Source organism: Anoplopoma fimbria, chromosome 24, assembly GCF_027596085.1.
Source record: "Anoplopoma fimbria isolate UVic2021 breed Golden Eagle Sablefish chromosome 24, Afim_UVic_2022, whole genome shotgun sequence".
Taxonomy (NCBI): domain Eukaryota; kingdom Metazoa; phylum Chordata; class Actinopteri; order Perciformes; family Anoplopomatidae; genus Anoplopoma; species Anoplopoma fimbria.
The window spans coordinates 15170265-15190306 of NC_072472.1; the positions used below are offsets into that span (position 1 = coordinate 15170265).

Below are 20042 nucleotides of genomic sequence, written 5' to 3' on the forward strand. Positions count from 1 at the left end.
CCATGGTAATAAATCTATTGGTATCTTCTTGGCGTCCAGTATCTCCACTCAGACTCAAGTGGTGTCTTCCTGATTGTGTGGTGGCCGTGAAGATAAGGAAATAATAAAGACCACACAGCCTTAAATCTTATTCACAACCCCACAACATCCTGTCATTTATTTTCCCATTCTCTCTTTCTTTCTAGTTACTCTTTCTTCCAATCTTTCTCTATGTAACACTCCCCTCCGTCTCCCTGCATTGTGTGTATATTTATGTTCTGACTCGTCAGGATCTCATGTTTCCAGTAAAGGTGCTGATAGCTTATTTACCTACACAGAAACACACACATTCCTGTGTTTATGTGTAACAATAACATAATGTTATGTGAGTTATTATGTGTTAAGGCCACAGAAAACAGAGGTAAAGTAGAGAGAGACTGAGGCAGAGGACATGCAAACACACACATAAAAAGGTAGACTTGAATGATGAGAGTACAAAAGCTTTTTCTACCTGGAACCTCCTCATGTCTCTTGGGTTTCCTGCGTTTTTTAGACAGTTCTGGTTGCACTTGAGGAAAAACTTGAGGAAGAATCTGTACAGACAGAGAGGACAGGCAATATTTGAGGTTAACACTGAACCACTGCTTTCCTTCAGGATATATGAATTCATTGTCAGTTTTCAACATACAGCACAGACCGAACCCCAAATACAGATAGAGAAATTAATATTTCATACTGGTGGAAAAAGTCAAAATGTGTGTGTGGAGCATGGTTTTTTTGTACATAAATCCACACCAACTGAGACTGCTTTGAAATGCCACATAAAGGTGTTGGATGAACATCCAAGGAGGCAAATAAAACAGCACACTCCAACTAAACTGGTGAAAATTTGTGACTTTGAGAGCGTTTAATCTTAAATTTGGCCTCCAGTTTTGTGAATCCAAACTTCAACATACTGTACTTACAAAGGCCATCCTGCCTTTGTCTTTTCTTAGGACTCTGCTCAACTTTATCTTTGTCCTCAGTTATTTCTAGCAACATGTGAAGGCCTACTTCAACAGCATTTGGATAATGGCTTAAAATCTTGCTCATTAAGATTCCTAAACAATTTGTCAAGTGTCAACATGTGAAAAGATAGATTTTAAAATCTTTCAGGGCTCGAAAGTGAGAGTTTGAGAAATTGGCAACTACTTCTTGCCGTTTGGTTGCCAGAAGTGGCAACCACTTTTCCACATATAAAAAGTAGTGGCAGCAATCAGCAAAACGTGCACTGACAAATAAATACATTATTTATATATGTGGCCTTTGTTATATTTAAATATTGCTCTTAAGGCCAGAACTGGAACCAGACAAAGCTGCACATGCGTTGGTGCGTTTACTTGCGTGTGCACAGTCATCTGTTTAAGAGACAATAGTGACGCAAATTCAGCTGCTTGACTGTGGTGTAAAAAGTTTGACTAACCCGTCAAAAACATAAAACAAATTTGCAAATTGATACAACTGACAAAGAACCAGATGAACCGGAACTAAAAACGGAAAGGAATGTATACATGTCATATTTTCATTATTAAGCTGACATAACTGCATAGTACAAATTACTCAAAAAAACAAGGTGACTAAAAATGGCAACCATATTTTCAGTTTTGCCAACTAAAAGCTGATGCCTGGTTGTCAGTCTGGCGAACACTTTTGTAGAGGTGATTTCTGAACTCTAACCCTGACGTCAAAGGGCATGAAAACCCCTCAGCTGGAACCCTTATAATCTTTATCTACAGCAAAGGCAACCAGAATCAAGTAAACAAAAAAATTCTTGTCACTTTCATAATAACATGTGTGACAGCTGTTATACAGACTGCACACTAACAATCTCTACTAAATCACATCTATTTTGGCCTCAAAACAGCCAATTTTCTTAAAGGTGACAAGTTTGCATGGCTGCAAATCATTAAGAAAGGAGGAACCATGTTGACATTGGGTGTTTAAAACAGGACCATATGTCATGAATCTATATTACAGAATAAATCAAACACACAGATGGCCATCAACAGCTAACAAACACATCCAGGTTGTGTTTTGGTGCGAGCCAGCTGGCCAGTCTGGCAGAAGCAACAAGGCACACTCACACAATAACACAGACACACACGTACGTTTGCATGTACATTTGTGTTTGTTACATCTGTGTGTGTCTGTAACAACTCGATAAAAGCAACACAATGGGGAATGTTTCCTCTACATGGGACTCTGTGTATAAACAGACTGTATAGTTTCTAAGAGGTGGACGTAGTCACTGTGAGGTGCTTTCTGGACTACAATATTTTAAGCCTTGAGTTCAGCATCTTGTTTTTCAGAACCAGAAGTGACAGCCGACGATGGAGCCGAGTATGACCAACCTGTCAATCACAAGTTAGCCATCCTTTACAGCATACCCCGCTTTATGGTCTATTTTACTCTTAATCTTAATTTTCTAAATGAACATCATGCTTAATTAGAGACTTGGAATTAGTGATAGAGAACATAAACTCATGTTTACAATGTTTACAATCAGAGGGTTCGCCCCCTGATGGCTAATAGAAAGAATGCAAGTTTATGGCACTTCCACATTGGCTTCAATTTTGAGAATCGAGGGTTGCTGCCTGGTATAAACCATAGAACAATAGAAACCGCATGGATAAAGAGCCACATGCTAAGGATCATCAAGAAAATCAGCATCTCTCAACAAAAAAATAATATTAGTAAGTTCCATCAAAAAAAATGCAAATCTATTTTATTGGGTTTCATCACATTGTGTCCACTGTCTGTATTTATCTTAACACAGTTAAACTCCATACTTTTCATAATTATAACTTTTTCACAGATCTTTATCCCCACCATTCCCTCGCGGCAGAGCCGGCTGCTCTACTGTTCAAGAGATGACAGCCTTTGTACCGGACCTTAAGAACAAAGCAGAGGTGTCCGCTTGTGTGTGTGTGTGTGCGTGTGTGTGTGTGTGTGTGTGTGTGTGTGTGTGTGTGTGTGTGTGTGTGTGTGTGTGTGTGTGTGTGTGTGTGTGTGTGTGTGTGTGTGTGTGTGCAAACATGTTCTCCACATGTGAGTGTATGTGCGTGTGTGACGGTGCAGCACAGCACAGTGGCAGGTCTGAGTGTAAAACTCTGCGTTAACGAGCTCAGGCTTCGTTAGAACACCGGCGCTGGGATTCTGCATACCTAATTATCTTGACCCCTCACCCCTGGGTGACAGCCTATCACAGTGTAGGACAGCCACGGTGACCCCTGCTGACCTCCCACTGTCTAGTTCTTCTCAAAACACTAGCATAGCGTTAACACGAGCACCTCAACTGACCCTCCGTGTTACATTTTCTGTATAAAAGAGCACACACTCCCCGGCTCATCTGCCTGAAATATGAAAAGAATAAAGCTGCGGTGGAAGAAGTGTTGAGATCTTTTAGAAAATGCTCCACTATGGAAAAACATTCCTGCATTTAAAAATCTAGCTTGAGTAACAGAAAAGTAAACTGAAGACAAATGTCAAAGTATTTTATCTGAAATACAACATTTAGTCTTACATGTTAAAGTATTTTATTGTTTTAGCTGGTTCTGGTGGTGGTATAAGTTAAAGTTACAGTTATAAAATGGTATTTCCTTCTAATATGCACTGGAATAGATTTATAAATTAGCAAAGAAAATTGGAAACACAGCTACACAGATCTGATACTCTCCTCATCAAGTATTCCTGATAATGGCAATGACATGACCACTCCACATTGATCTACACTTTCATTGTCAATGTCATAAAAAAAATACAGTGCTTCTTGGCTCACGGTGGACAGCTGGCTCAGTTTTTAGTGCCACAGAAATTCCTGGACTCACATAACTTTAACTGAAAATGGTTCAAATGTTTTCCACACAGTGTGGTATACAGATTTAAAAAAAAAAAAAGAGTACTAGTTTTCGATGAATACATTCAGTACCGAAAAAGAAAAAGTTGGATTGGCGAATACCTACAATCAATCTCTCATTGAAATGGGATGTGCATTCCTAAGTATAAACAACATGTTGGATGGGTTTCCTAACTAACAACACATTGCATTGTTCACATCAGCTTGTGGGTTTCTTCTTACATTGCTCCCTTTTGCAGCTAACTATTGCCACCTACAATAACGTGGTCATTTGTATCTCGTGCGTCCTAAAACAATACAAGGAACTGTTCATTAAAAATCACACTACGGTGTTACTACTGTTCCTTTACGTGGACTGCTTTGAGTGTCTATGCTTCTTTACAACCTCCGCTCTGTGGTCGCTGTAACCCTGTTTCTGCACAGGTCAATAGGAAAGGATCTTGTCTCTAATGCTGCACCGCAGAGAAAAATAGGGGCGTGTCTTGAAACATCACCTAAATCATCACCCCAATCTCATCTGACCCATCAATTTAACAATATCAATCCCCCCCTCCCCCTCTCAGTGAACTCACACACCAGCTAATTACTGTCTTTCACCGGCTTATCTCCCTGGTGATCTGATGATATCGCTCGTTATTTTTCATTTCGCCATCTAATGCTCGATTCTGTCCGTCCATTTCCTGTGAGAGCGTTTTCTCTCATTGATTGCCAACAGAACATATTCTACATTTTAATGCAGTATGTGTGCGTTCCTCTTCCCCCTTTACTTGACCCCATCTGGCCCAATCAACTCTGCTACAAAAAGGCCCTGCAGCTACACACACTAAGGCACACAAACACACACACCTTGTGTGAATTGATTGGCTGGTCCAGTCACTGGTCGTTAAGAGGCCTCCAATTAAACCGGGCAATTATAAGAGTCTGAATGACTGTGGGGGAGGGGAGCACTCTCCCCCCTCTCTCACTCCCTCTCTCTCTCTCCGAGGCCCGATCATGTTCGAGTGATAACAGCGCTGTTGACCTTTGCTATACTGTGAGTACCACACTCAGAGAGCTGACCCCACACACAAAGAGAAGCTCTCTCTCTCTTCCACACACACACACACACACACACACACACACACACACACACACACACACACACACACACACACACACACACACACACACACACACACACACACACCATCTGGACAGGGAAGTGTAAGAACAGGGGTAAGCGGAGGGTAAAAAATAAAGATGTAAAGGAAAAATGTAAGAAGAAAGAAGGAAGACTAAAGTAAAGTTAAGTATTTTTACACTCTAGATTGTTATTCTCGCCATCATTAGATAGTGACACTGTACATACAAAAAACAAACGTTAATTGCCGTATCAGTCCACTGGACTAATAGGCTTATTTTATTCTTTTTGCACATAATACAAGAAAAGGTCAGAGATGATGGCTCAACAGCAGAGCTGCCATGCACAACCGACTTAATTTAAGCTGCTAGTCATGGTAAAGTTATTTTATTTTTATTTTTTTAAGAAAACCATTAAAAGTTTATATGATGATCGGTGAAGTTGCTGTATTTTTTTTGGGCAATGCTTTGTTTTGAGACAGGGTCACATGTTACTGGAGTCACCACCAATGTTGCAACAGTTCAAAATATCTATTGTTTTAGCCATTTGAGAGGAACAATACAACATAAGACAAACCTATAGGCATGGAACACTGTATTATCCCCTGAAATGGTCAACGTGTTAGCAAACAAATTGTCAATTTACAAATCCAGCAGACACAAAGCAACATTAGCATTGATTTGGGGGGTTGTGTTTCTGGTCACCTTCATTCTCCTTCTATTATTGAGATAAAAAAGATAAAAAACAACTTCTAGTTGTTCAACTTCACCTGCTAGTTGAACTTTGCTTGTCATTTGCTTCCTGCTCTTTACCCCAATTTGCAATGATAGTTTTATCAGCTTATAAAAAATGGTGATGTAGTCGACTATTATATTGTCATGTTTCAACCTACTGCAGTTACTGTTCCCCTAATAATGTGATCGATGCTAGTCTTATTTAGCCCGTAACCCAAAGTAATGTAACAAACCGTAGTTGGATGGTGTTTTTTAGCCTGTTAGCCATGGTGTAGTAGCGAACAGCACAGTTACATCCATTATTCAGAGGCAGAGATGGCAATTATGGCTCAGAGCACAACTGACATTAATATTTAATATATAGGGCTAACACAGACCTGAAGAGAGAGACAGGAAGTGACAGAGCGAGGGGATGGAGAGCGGGTTGGGATGCAGAGAAGAAGAGTGAAGACGAGGAGGGGGATACAGAGAGTGTGTGAGGGGGGACACAAATGGAGGACAGAGTGAGGAAGAGGATTGTGGGAGTTTGTTTTGACCACCCTCCTGTCATTTAAACAGTTACAATGACAACAGAGCAAGGGTTACATCCGGGGGAATTCCAGCGTTGTGTGTGTGTGTGTGTGTGTGTGTGTGTGTGTGTGTGTGTGTGTGTGTGTGTGTGTGTGTGTGTGTGTGTGTGTGTGTGTGTGTGTGTGTGTGTGTGTGTGTGTGTGAGAAAGAGTGTGAGTGTCTAAGACTTAATGTCTGTGTCCGTTTTATTCCCTAAAGACTTGCTATTCTACAGAGCCAAGAATAACAATGCTGCCTTGGAAAAAAAAAAAGAAAACACAAAATCTCTCCAACACACACAAACACGCAGCATTCTGGTGAGTTGTTGCTGACAGGTGGAGAATTGCAGTCAGTTAGTGCAGACAAACTGAACAACAGATCAGTGATTTTGCTGCTCCTGCCTCCTCTGTCTCTTCTCTGTCTCTCTGCTTCCTTCAGATGTCTTATTTCACCTGGCTGCCAAGCTTCTTGGCAGAGCTTTCTGACAGAATGATGATTCTCACTACCTTCCTCTAAGTGCATGTGTGTGAAACAACTTGGTAATGCTTGTGTATCTATCGTAACCGCCAGGAACCGATCAGGTACTGGTTGCACGCTTCACAAAGTAGCACCAGTCTGCACGAAAAAGGAAGCCTGTTTGCTAACAATGTGTAAATATGAATCAAAACATTGTTATATAATTTATAATACTGCAATTATCGCTATTTTGTAATACTGACACTATAATAATAGTATTAATGACCACCCTCTTAGTTAAACATGCTACTCCTTCTAACCTGTCATTCCAAATAGCTAATCTAGGTAATATTTAAGAGTTTCCCTCTCTATCTGTTGATCCGTCCGAGATCAACTTCCTGTTTCCTGTTTACACTGAGTGCTTGTTATTGTTTAATGTGATGACATCAGATAGCTTTGCTGGGTCGGTGCCTGCTATCTGAGTAGACATGCAGTAGGAAAAGCAAGGATATGAAACACTACTACGCCCTCAATTCGGCTGTTATCACATAATAATGTGATAATGTATTGCTTCCTGTGGAGGAAATGCTTGTTTTTTTCCTTTGACTTTGTAGTTTCTTGTTAAAGAGCACTTCAGCAAAAATAACGCTTGCTGATTAAGGGCTTGAACCACAGTGCAAGAACAATCCCTACAATCAGAAGTCCACGCTTTAAATCAGTTGGAATGAGTACAAGTAAGAAGTTGGGTTTGTCGAAGTTTATGTAACCACATTAAGAGTCAAGGGCCAGTAGCGTGGTAGAAACTAGTTCATAAGCTGATATGGTTATTTTAAAAAGACAAAAAGAAGCAAGGAGATGAGGGGGAATCTGAGGAGGAAGATGAATTAATTTTACTTGGAAGGATAACTGGAAATCCACTTTACTCTTGGTACAATAATATGTGAGTTTCACCAAGTCTTGCATAACATGGAATCCACACTGACAGAGCCAAACTGAAATCTGATCATCTGCATATCTGCTCCATTGTATGACGTAAGCTTTAATTATATGTCTTTCAAGCACATAGGTCTGCAACTTATGATTATTTTCATCACAGATTTATCTGCTGATTATCATTATTATGAATCGTTTGGTTAATTAAAAGTCAGAAAAGAGTAAACACACATTTTTCCCCAGCTGAAGATAACGTCTTCAAATTGCATTGTTCAAAATGTTACGATTCCCTAATTAAAGATATGAAACTGAGAAAGGAGTCAGTGCCTCTCCACTTACAATTTTAGCTCGACAAAAGTGTAATTTGTCAACGGAATTTAAAGCCGTTACAACATGATCCAAGGACAACTAAGCCCCACAGTGAATGTTATGTAACAAACTGAGATGGAGGAAAGAGGATTCATGTGTGTTTCCACAGCTCTGACCACACTCAGCATTTGTATCTGTTTTCTTTCTGTGCTTGAGACTCACCAGAACTTTTACTGTTTAAGTAACTTCCAGAAAACGTGCTGTCATTTGCAAAAAATAAAATGAAAAGTGGACCTGGTAAGATGTCCACATGCACATACTAAAAACAATGCTAAAAACTAACAGGAGCGTGAGAAGAGGAGCAGAGAGAATAAGAAATCTAGACATATAGAAGAAAGTGTGAGTAAAGAGGGGGAGGGGGGGAGTGGTAGAGAGCGAATGGAGGGCAATAGAAAGAAAAAAGGCAGCGGAGGAGGGAGGGAGGGAGGGAGGAAGGAAATGCACGGGAGTTATGCGAGGGAACAAGACTTAAGAGAATTGAGCAGAGCCGAGCGAAGCGGAGTTATTTTACATAATGATGGCTGATATGCACAGAGGTAATTGATAGCTGAGCTGAGGCCCCAAAAAACACCCAGCTAGCTGTCAATCACGGCTCATCTCCCAGGAGATATGCTAATGGTGATGATGATGAGGGCTTAGCTTCATATTGCCATCATTACTATTAATGCTGTCATTGTTGTCATCTCTGCATATTTAAATGACAGAGCGGGCCAGGGCGGTGATAGCCGGTCTGTGTGATGTCTATGAGGGGGCTTGTCCTGTGCGTCGGGGCCGAGGTAAAGTGAGTATTAATAACCCGCATCGTACTACTTGTTCAGCACTGCCATGAGCCTGTACAAGTGTCATTACATCATTGTTACATGTAACGCTGACACTGGTGTCATCAGTTTGTGACAAGGCAGCTCGCTCAGAGTGACACACAAGCAGCACCTCATCGATACATTTACAGACAAAGTTATGTTTTGACAAGTTCATATGATCATTCATGGGTGTATTAAATGTCGATACACTGATTCAAATTAGGAGAAGAAGCTGCACAGGTTTGTTTCACTCCCACAGTAACATAATCTAAAGTAAGAAAAACAACCCTTTCACTGCAAATAATAGTTAGAACCTATTACAACTGGTGCCTTATTATTGCTCTCTTGGTCAAAGTTGAACTCAGAATACAGTCTATAAATTCGGCCAACCAGGAGTGTGTTTAAAGCCCGCCTGATAGTCCAACTGCTTGTGTCTCTTGACTCAACAGACTTAATTTCGGTGACATTCTTATTATCCCTGATAACCAAAAAAGCTGATAATTATAAGAGTGATGTTCAAATTGTGATAAACATGAATTATCCTTTAAAATCTGTACGTTATTAGGTCTTTGTCTAATGTGTGTTTTTACTGTTTATGCATGTATTTGTACGCTTTGTATGTTGAGATCTAATAAGGGACAAGCTAAAAAATGATATTAAGCAAGAGACTTAATATGCATGTCTGTGTAATTATATTAAACATCTGTATGCCTTGCAGCACAAACAAACAAAATCTGCAAAATGTCAACTTTTTAACATTTTTGACATAGTTGGTGATGTTGTAGATATAAAATGAACCCATATATTCAGTGAGAGGGTTACTTGCATGCAGATGAAGGGTTTACTGGCCTTTAATGTTATGCACATTGTTAAATAATGGAACAACGGTAAAGCTGCTGACCAGGAGACACAATGGACGAAATGACCCTGAATAAGATATTAACCAGTGAGATGCTGCTCTGGGCCATGACAACATTAAATTACAACATGATTACCTTCAAGACAAATACTGTCAGAGGTCTTACTCATCGCAGGGAGAGAAAAAGGGGGAGAACAGTGAGGAGATGAGGGCAAAGATGAGGGGCTAGACATACTTGGAGGGAAGGGAGGCGGTAACTGTGGTGTATATTTTAAAGGCTGAAGGCAAACTGTTGAATTATAGATGAGAGAGATTGATTTGGGAGGAGGGGGGAGGGGGTGAAGAAAAAAGGAGAGAAGAGGTGGAAGGAGGGACAGAGGAGAGAGGGGATGCAAAGAGGTGGGCCGTGAGTGAAGGGTGAGCAGCTAAAGGATCGCTAGCTCTAGGCCAAACATGTACGCACGCACACACACACACGCACACACACGCACACACACAGACACGCACACAAACATATGAACACACATACACATGAGCACACGCAGCTTACCTCAAATCGATCTAAAGCTCAGGCTCGCTCTCCTTTTTACTTCTCTCTGTTGCTCTCACACAGACACACACAAACACATAGTTTATCACCACTACAGAACACACACGCACACACACGCACACACGCACACACATACATACAGACACATACACACACTTTACTCTCCAACTATCCTCACTACTACAGAAACACTCACTTAGTCTGAGGTAATAAGACAACGGTACCAGTGACCTGCAGGCATAGAAACTAACTAGTGGGGCTTTCTGTGTGTGTGTGTGTGTGTGTGTGTGTGTGTGTGTGTGTGTGTGTGTGTGTGTGTGTGTGTGTGTGTGTGTGTGTGTGTGTGTGTGTGTGTGTGTGTGAGTTCCTTTGTCATTGGTCTTAAAAATAATTCATGTTGGGTGGGGGGGGGGAGAAACAGAGGAGAGGAAGGGAATGATGAAGGAAGTGATATTGACAGGAACCTCTTCCTCCTCTCTACTCCTGTCTCCTCCTCTCTCCATCAGTCACTCACTCAAACACACACACACACACGCACACGCACACGCACACACACACGCACACACATGCACCCAGGCTCCATGCCTGTGAGATCACCTACATCACACACACACGCACACATACACACTGCAAAGGGAATTTCTCAGTTGATTAAGAAAAGCTTTCCTTCTCTACCGTTTCCATTCTTTTAACTTAACACCGTTGGTGCATCGGCTGTTTGTTTGAACATTTTAAACAACCTCTGTTTAGGTTTCTTAAAAAATGATCTCTTGTACATGATAACTGCCGTCTCTCAGAAGGACAGGCCAAAGTTTTATGAAGTTGTCGTTACGCTGCAAGACCTCTTAGGGTTAAACCACTGACTGGGGACCACTGTTCACATCCCGTCCCCAACCGGCAGTCAATGTTTCAGCCAATGACCGCAAAAAAGTGTTGCAGTTGCCTAAACCAAACTCCAGAGTTGGCGGAAGGTCATAAAGGTTGTATTTAAAGGCAAGGACTTATGGGGACTTGTTGGTGTGTACTGTACAAGTGTGTGCTTGTGTTTACACATGTGTGCACCGGTGTGTGTATTAATAAAAAGGTGATTTTTGCAGAAATTAAAATGTTATTAAAAAAACATACTGTATAAGATGCATTGCAGATTTAAAATAGTGTATTTATGTATGTATCCAAGTGTCAGTGTATGCATTTCTCTGCAGTAAAATTAATTTGCGTGAATGTGTGTGCTTGGGGTCTATGTGTGTACTCCATTCAGATATCCAGGGCCCAACAATTAGAGTTTCCCACTTCCCCGGGGCCAGTAAAATGCCACGTCGGGCTAGTAAATCTAGCAACTAACTCTTCTGATTGGGTGAGTGGCACAAAAATTATTAAAGACATTATTTTTTTCCTGACTGATGCGTGTGGAAGTGTTGAATATAATAATATTGATTATTATATATATCGTTATTTCACCACTGTACAGCTTTTTGGTCAACTTTTTTTTGTTTTTAAATGTGCATAGAGAAAGAAACGAGAAGGCGAGGGTGATGTACGGGGCAGAATGGAGGACTGAACTCCCGCTACGTTTGTCAAACAAATTAAACCCTGTCCAGGTTCCTCACCTGTGCGTGCACACATGCACACACAAACACACACAAACTGCCCGCGTGGCGCGCATATGGCTCACCCGGTCCAAATAAGGAAATGTGCATACATTAACATAACTAATGTACGAACCACTCCATTTAATATGCTAATTCACTGAAATATTACTGAGCACCGTCTGTTGTGAATGAATAAATTTGAATTGCAATTAGAATAATCCTTTATAATTAATGAAAACTGTCAATTTTGGTTCAGAAGTAATTTGATTAACGGGTTGATGGGGCACCAATTAGGTGGAGGATGAGGAGGAGGACAGAGGAGGAGCAGGAGGAGGAATGGAAGAGAAGAAAGATGACAAGCTCTTCAGATAATCTCTTCCTTTTTCACGTGTAATTAGAGATTAGGCTAAAATGATGTAATGGCCCTTTAAAGACACACAGTGTGAAACAGACAACACAGTTCTCTTACCTTTGTGGATATCACAGCAGCATCAGGAGGAGCAGGAGGAGGCATAAAAAAAGAAAGGAGGAATGATTAGATACAGGACATAACATAATATAACATATGATAAATGTTCCATAACAAAAACTTCAAATATTATGCAACAATGATGATACTCCTTCTTTCTGATTTGAAAAAAGTATTTTCAGCTAGCTGTGTTCTTTCTGCAGCAGCTCCAGTAATGGTGTCACTGGCTCTCTAATTCACAAGCACCTCCTACCACTAATTAACCACATCCATGTTGCTGTTATTAGCTAATTACAAGACTGGACACATGCCCGGCTAATTAAAGCTATTAAATGTGTGTGTGTGCGTGTGTGTACGTGTGTGTGTGTGCATCTGGGAGAGGGTGTATATTAAGGCATTTCAGGAGTTAATGTATTTAATGACACAATATAACCTGCATTGCAACAGACCATGTGATACACCCCCCACTCTCCCAGTACAAAAAAACACAGGCGCTCCACTCTGTTCCCAAATCAATAGCACAAGGTCATTATGTACAGCTGAATCATATGTTTCATTAAAGTTGCTGCGTGTTAATAATATTTCAACAGGGTTGCAGGAAAAAGCTTCTAATTTAGCTCGTTTAGTCAACAGTGTCATCCATCATGGTGGAAACACAAAAGACCCCCCTGACTCTCTCGCTGCTTTCCTTTTGCTTTTTTCTCCCTCACTGTGTTTTTTTTCCTCATCTCATTTTCTCCTCTCCACAGCTCCTCCTCCCTTCCTTATTCATTTTCTCTCCCCTCCTCTCCTCCTCTATGCTCGTCGTTGTCGTAGTCATCCCTCTCAGCCAGCTACTACTTTCTTCTTCTCTTCCTTTTCCTCTCATCAGAAGAGCAGCTTTCTCTTCATTTGCGCTCTCTAATCCTCTCTTTATACATATGAATATTCATGGGCTTGTTTTGTTTTGAATATTGAAGAACCAATTAACATGCCGTTTATGAATAATTAATGCTCATTATTTTCTCCCTTTTACATTTTTTAATAATTCAAATCTATAAATCTGAAAACAAAATGGCTCATATTTTTCCCACTAACTTTCAATTCAAGTGTATGCGGTAGTGTGTGTTGTGTGTGTGTGTGTGTTGTGTCTGTGTGTGCCATGCTGACAGATTATTTAACAACAGCACAGGAACTCTCTCTTTAATCTGCCAACAGTCTATCGTCCTGCCACCCAACCAACGTGTGTGTGTGTGTGTGTGTGTGTGTGTGTGTGTGTGTGTGTGTGTGTGTGTGTGTGTGTGTGTGTGTGTGTGTGTGTGTGTGTGTTTTGTGTGTGTTCTCACTCATGAATAAATGAACTTGTTAAAGAGAGATGAAGGAGAGGAATGAGACAGGTTCTGCTGTCCTGTTCAAAAACGCTGGCACAACGCTTAGCATGCAGGTACAGACACACACACATTCACACACCAACATGTTCACATACATAACGTTGAAAAAATGTATCAGGGGGCTGCATTGCTAATACTAAAAAGATGTGTTGTGTGTGTGTGTGTGTGTGTGTGTGTGTGTGTGTGTGTGTGTGTGTGTGTGTGTGTGTGTGTGTGTGTGTGTGTGTGTGTGTGAGAGAGAGAGAGAGAGAGAGAGAGAGAGAGAGAGAAAGATGCTACCTTGTCCCCCTTCAGTCTTATGAATTCAGCTGCCGTCACAACAGGCATCATTCCTTTTAATCAGTGTCGCTGCTGTGATCAAAGAAATACTACCTCCACAGAAAGTGACAGCAAGAGACGGAGTACAATGGGAGACTCCTCACTGTGTGTGTGTGTGTGTGTGTGTGTGTGTGTGTGTGTGAGAGAGAGAGAGAGAGAGAGAGTGACAGCAACGTTGACTAGTACCTGAGCGACAGCAAAGCCATCATGTCTACATACTGTCACATAAGTGAGGTCTTGCAATACAATCAGACTTACATCTCCTTTCCTCTTTTTTTCACACTCACATACACACACACACACACACACACACACACACACACACAACACACACACACACACACACACACACACACACACACACACACGTCGCTGACAACTGTCAAGCACTCACCTCCCAACTGGGGTGTAGGTAATTAACCAGACAAAACAACTCACAACACCTCACAGATCAAGAACACAGAAGAAGAAGTACAAGGAAGGCGCACGACAAAAACACAAAAACAGAAACGAGAAGAAAAAAGAGACACTCTGACTACAAAACAAGCTAGAACTCCTAAACAAGGAGCTCCGCTCAGGAGGAGAACAGAGGACGAGAAAATGATGAAAATAGAAACAAATCTGCACTCCTCCACTTATCTCCCCTCTCCTCACGTTGTGTTAATTTGTCTTTACATCTAAAGAAACAGTCAACTTCTTACAAAGACGCCGCCATTAAAAGTGCTACATCATCAACTAAATATTGAATCTAATTTTAAATATTACTCTGGTTATCTAACACTGTTAATATGATTGACATCTCTCATACTATATTCGGATTAAGATTTATAACAAACGTTTTACAGCAGCGGCAGAAATAGTTCAAGCATAATTAAAGCTAGAATGTCCAGTTTATCTGGGTGGAAAAAGTGGAAAATGATAGAGAGATCAGTCCCAACATATTTATCCAAAGCCTAAAGAGAACATTTTTAAAGGAAGAGGTAGAAATGTCCTGTTTGCTACTAATTGTGAGACATATAGCAATAGTAAAAGTGCTGGTGTGTCACTTCGTCATTGGCAGGTGGTATTTGTTTACACTACTAGGATATTACATTACGCTTTACAATAATATATGAACAATGTTTAAATTGAGCGACAAAATACATTCAGAACTTCCCTCTAGAGCAACGCATACAAGCGTTTCCTGATCTGTTGCCCCTATCACAACATCCCTTTAGTCACAAACACAACATGATTAGGTTAAAGGAAAGATTATGGCTTGGGCTAAAGGAAGTACTTACTTTAAGTTAGAAAAACACTGTGGTTTTTGTTAGAATTAACACTTTGTTAGGGTTAGGGAACTTTGGTTGTCATGGTTAAACCAATAACCACATGGTTAAGGCTCGGGAAGGACTGTGGTCATGTAAGAGAAACCAACACTGAGGAGAACTGAACTGGGACATTATTGATATATTGTTATCCAACCTTTCTCACTTGAACATAAATAAAGGAAGCGACAGATGCTGTCATTTCTCTTTGGAGAACAGTCACTATGTTGTACATGGTGATGTTCTTTTACACAAAGTAAAGAAGGGTTTCAACAAGACATTTTTAAGAATACCCTATATTAATGTTCCATGTTTCCAATATTGGCCTCTAATACAAAGTCAGTTATGTCCAAAAGCCAATTTAAATGAGTTCTAAGGGATCGTGCTGTAGTACTGCAGGACCTTACCAACATTAATGCTCACACATTCTGTATTGCTGCATGTATCATTCAGAGAAAAAAAATTATAAATAAAACACAGGTTGCTAAAAAGATTTGCTTGAGTGTTTCTCTCTTTCTTACTCAAATGAAACCAATTAAACAAAAAAACAATTAATAATTTAAAAACACATGACCCAATTTAATTAGCTCCTTTGTTCAATTAACAGTTCTCCCCTTTGTTCTCTGTGTGGATGTCATCACGAGGACAAATATCATATGTGTGAGTGTGTATGTGTGTGTGTTAAAGAGTATGCATGCGTTTGAATCCCTGACTATTGCCAGTGCTACTTCCTGTTATGCCAAGTCTCGCAGTGTAAAAGAATTGCAGAGCGTAACCACTAATTAGCACCCACTCAGACAAACCAAGATTGTACAGGCAGTGTGCATTCAGTTTTTTTTATCCTTCTCTGTTTAATCTCCCTGTTGTTTCCTATTTGTTCAGCTCATTATGTGATCAAAGCCATTAACATGTTTATGGAGCAGCTCTTTCATGTTGCAATAAAACACACTGAAGCAACTCATACAGAGTCATAAGGACATGAAATATGAATGCTGAGGCTAGAAAGACGAGGAAAAAGTGTGTGTGTAATTGTGTGTGTGTGTTGGATAAAGTAGAATTCAATCTGATGAAACTCTAAGCTAACAGATAGGATGTGGAGGACAGGGGGGCATTTCAGTCTTTGAGCTTTTCCTGCACACACACACACACACACACACACACACACACACACACACACACACACACACACACACACACACACACACACACACACACACACACACACACACACACACACACACACACACACACACACACACACATGTAAGCACACATGCACATATGGAAAATACATAAACAGTGGCAGTAACTGTTAAATAATTCAGCATACACAAACACACACACTGGAGGCAAGGTGAGGGTAAAAGCACAGCTAAGCTAACAAGCATGCCGAGTGGCCTGCAGAGTCAACAACCAATCAGAATGGAGCGCGGTGGCCAGAGAGAGAGGCGTGACCCCTAGTGACCCCAAACTCTAATGATTTATAAACATGACTGAGAAGTGTGTAAGTGCATGTGTGTGTGTGTGTGTCTGTGTGTCCTGGAAACCCTGAAGCTATTTAAATGTGGAGATGAATTCTTATTTATTCACACAGAAAAAGAGTGAATGTGAGGACCCCAAGGGTAAGAGTTCAAAACAATACGGAGAGAGGGAGGGAGTGAGACGGATATAAAGAAATAGAAAAACAAAGATTAGAAATAAAAGAACGAAAATGAGAAAAGAGAGAGAAAGAAATGGAAAAGGGGATGGAAGAGAAAGAGATAAGTTTAAAGAGGTAAACCTGCACTCAGATCACGTAGGGAGAGGAGGTTAGAAGGGCGTAAAAGACCCTCTTTTACGATCCGGGAGGCGCGCACACACACACACGCAAATATATATTCCTTCCCCCTGCCCCCACATTTGTATGTGCGTGTGTCCTCATGCAATATTAAAGAGGCAGTATGTGTGGGTATAAAGTGTGGTGGGGCCAGGATGCAGTGAATTATATATCACTATTGATTTGCACACACACAAACATACGTGCACAAACACACACACACACACACACACACTTTATTAGATTAAAGCTCACAGCAAAGACACAGACAATGGCAGAGTCTAATAGCAGATGTAGGGAGAAAGAAAGGCAGCAGGACACACACACACACACACACACACACACACACACACACACACACACACACACACACACACACACACACACACACACACACACACACACACACACACACACACACACACACACACACACAAAGTAGAAATGTAACAAAGGTACGGTTTAGGGCTGCTTTTCACCCACAATCTTCAGCCAAATGTGTGTGAACTCTGAAGGAGCAGCTGATGTTCATTTCTAATGAAAACAGAGAGAATTATCACGCTACTCTGTTACAGTACAAAGCCTTTTAGGCTTTTGTAGCTCACTGTTTTTGTTTTACAGCCTGCACATTTACTGCTCAGTCAGTGTCTTCATCAACACCATTTCCAGCTCAGCAGGTGGCGATTTTCAACCAAATAAAGGTCTGATAAACCCACTGTTAGCTTTTCCACTGCACCAACGAGCAAATGTTTAAGTTAGCAACTAACTGGCTAAGATTATTGAATGTTCATTCATCAGGTGGCGGAAAGGGACACCAATGAAGGCTTTACTGCATTTGCCATTTGTGTTAATAAGCTATCATTTGTTCATATGTCCATCGTAACTGTATTAGAAAGTGAAATATTTCGGGGGTATTTATGTCTCAGCTTGTCTGAGACTATTTCTGCCCCTAGCTGCCAAAAATCTATTCACAGGCTTTAAAGAATCAATTGCATGTTTCTTTTGATTGGTTTTAACCCTAAAAGAAAGAGCAACGCCAATGTAATACAATATGCAAAAATATCTGGCAACTACTTTTGTTAATACAATGATTTTCCAATGGTATCTTTTGTGATAGCTAGTTTTTCTAATTGTGTATTTTGATTTTGGCATTGCACTCCCCAGAGATAATTAATGCAGGCAGTGTTACCATTACAAGAAAAACATTTTACTGAATTTTTTGTTGATGAAGTTTCTGCTGACCTCTTTACTTTTGAAGCATTTTTTGTTACTGCTCTAGTCATTTTTTCATCTGTTTATCCTACTGATAATATGAAAACAAAACTGTATGACAGAGAAAGAAATAAAGTTATACTTGGTCTGAAGGTGGTGTGCAAATGTGTGTACACTGTGACCTGATGTATTCATTTTTATGAATTGATTTTTGGTGATGTAATCGAGGTATTTGAGGCGTCACACCTCAAGTTGGAGATTCAACATAAAAAAGGAAGAATCAAAAACAAAAGACAAAATGGCAAAATCCTAAATTAACAAAATGACATGTGGTGCGTGACCAGCTAGCCTAATTTAAAAACAACATTTGACTTTGTTAACTCATTGGTAGTGGTTGTTGGTTTTTGTTTAATTTATTCATGTATCCCTTGTCCTTGACCTCCACATTTAACTATGAGGTTGATTGAGGTGTGGTTGAAGTCCAACAGCCAACCACAGCTCCACATCTGCAACATGCTCTCTAGGTCGTGGCCACTTTCGAGCGATCGAAACAATCTGATTAAATTCCTCTTAAAATAATTTCCTTCCACATTGCCATAATATCTTCTGCCATAAATGTGGAATAGACTGAGTAAGCATCCAGGGGTGGAGTGAGGTTACTATGATATGCTCATGCTCCTCCACTTTCCCTCTTCCATGCACTCTCCTCCAACGCCTACCCCTCTGTGCTCCCACTATCTAGCATTTTAATGCATCTATAGTCATGCTAATGGTCCTCAGAATTCAAAATAATTTCTTCTTTGTCCCGCTCTGCCACTCAGCACTGATAGAGGAGTGGTATCTCTCTCTCTCTCTCCATCTCACCCTACACACTGACGGGATGTGATTTTGACAGAGACCTGTCAGTCCCTCCGTCTGTCTTTCTATCACTCTTATTCTGTGTGTCAGATTAAGGGAGGTAAGGTGTCAAGAGTGCTGACAGGGCATGTAGAGAGGAGAGGAGGGGAGAGGAGGGGAGAGGGGGAGAGGGGAGGAGAGGAGCATGCGTTTTACATTATGAGTGGTTCCAACCTTTCTATTCATGCTGGTTGACCTTTCCATCAGTAGGTAATAGAGAGGAGAATGTCCTTTACTATTAAGGCTGGATGTTAAGTCACGCTCCTCTCTGCCCCTAAGAGAGAGGAGAGCACCTGATGTCACCCAACCACAGCCAGGGTGAGAGGGGGAGGCTGGGGTGAATGGAAGCACTGTGTGTGTGTGAGTGGGTCTTTGGGATGAGGGGCATAGGGGGCATATGGTGGACGGATATTACAGAGGGGGGGGGGTGGGGGTGTGTGTGTGTGTGTGTGTGTGTGTGTGTGTGTGTGTGTGTGAGAGAGAGAGACGGGGTGGGATGGGAGGGGAACAATATTGGTCTGCCAGTGCAGGTCATTGTAGAGAAAACATAAAACATAATCAACCATTAAAATGAGCTTCACACCCTCCATCATGTCCACGATGGAGCCGCCGCAATAAATGTTGTGTGTGTGAGTGTGAGTGTGTGTGTGTGTATATACACACACACACACTCACACAAGCATCACTCAGCTATGATAGATCTAGGTCTAAAAAGCCTAGAGGGAGACCGAAGATGTGTTTCTAGAGGTTTGAGGCAGGTCAGGGTGCTTATATATATATATATATATATATATATATATATATATATATATATATATAT

General features: G+C 40.8%; 1 protein-coding gene across 2 annotated transcripts in view; it reads right to left on the minus strand.

Moving 5' to 3' along the window:
* The window catches only part of LOC129113364 (transcription factor COE1), an 87251-nt gene that overhangs the window by 28703 nt on the left and 38506 nt on the right, over positions 1-20042 (minus strand). For both annotated transcript variants that reach the window (XM_054625601.1, XM_054625600.1), the window contains exon 7: positions 491-572. In XM_054625601.1, coding sequence (XP_054481576.1) covers positions 491-572 — 82 coding nt within the window. The remainder of the gene's footprint in view (positions 1-490; positions 573-20042) is intronic.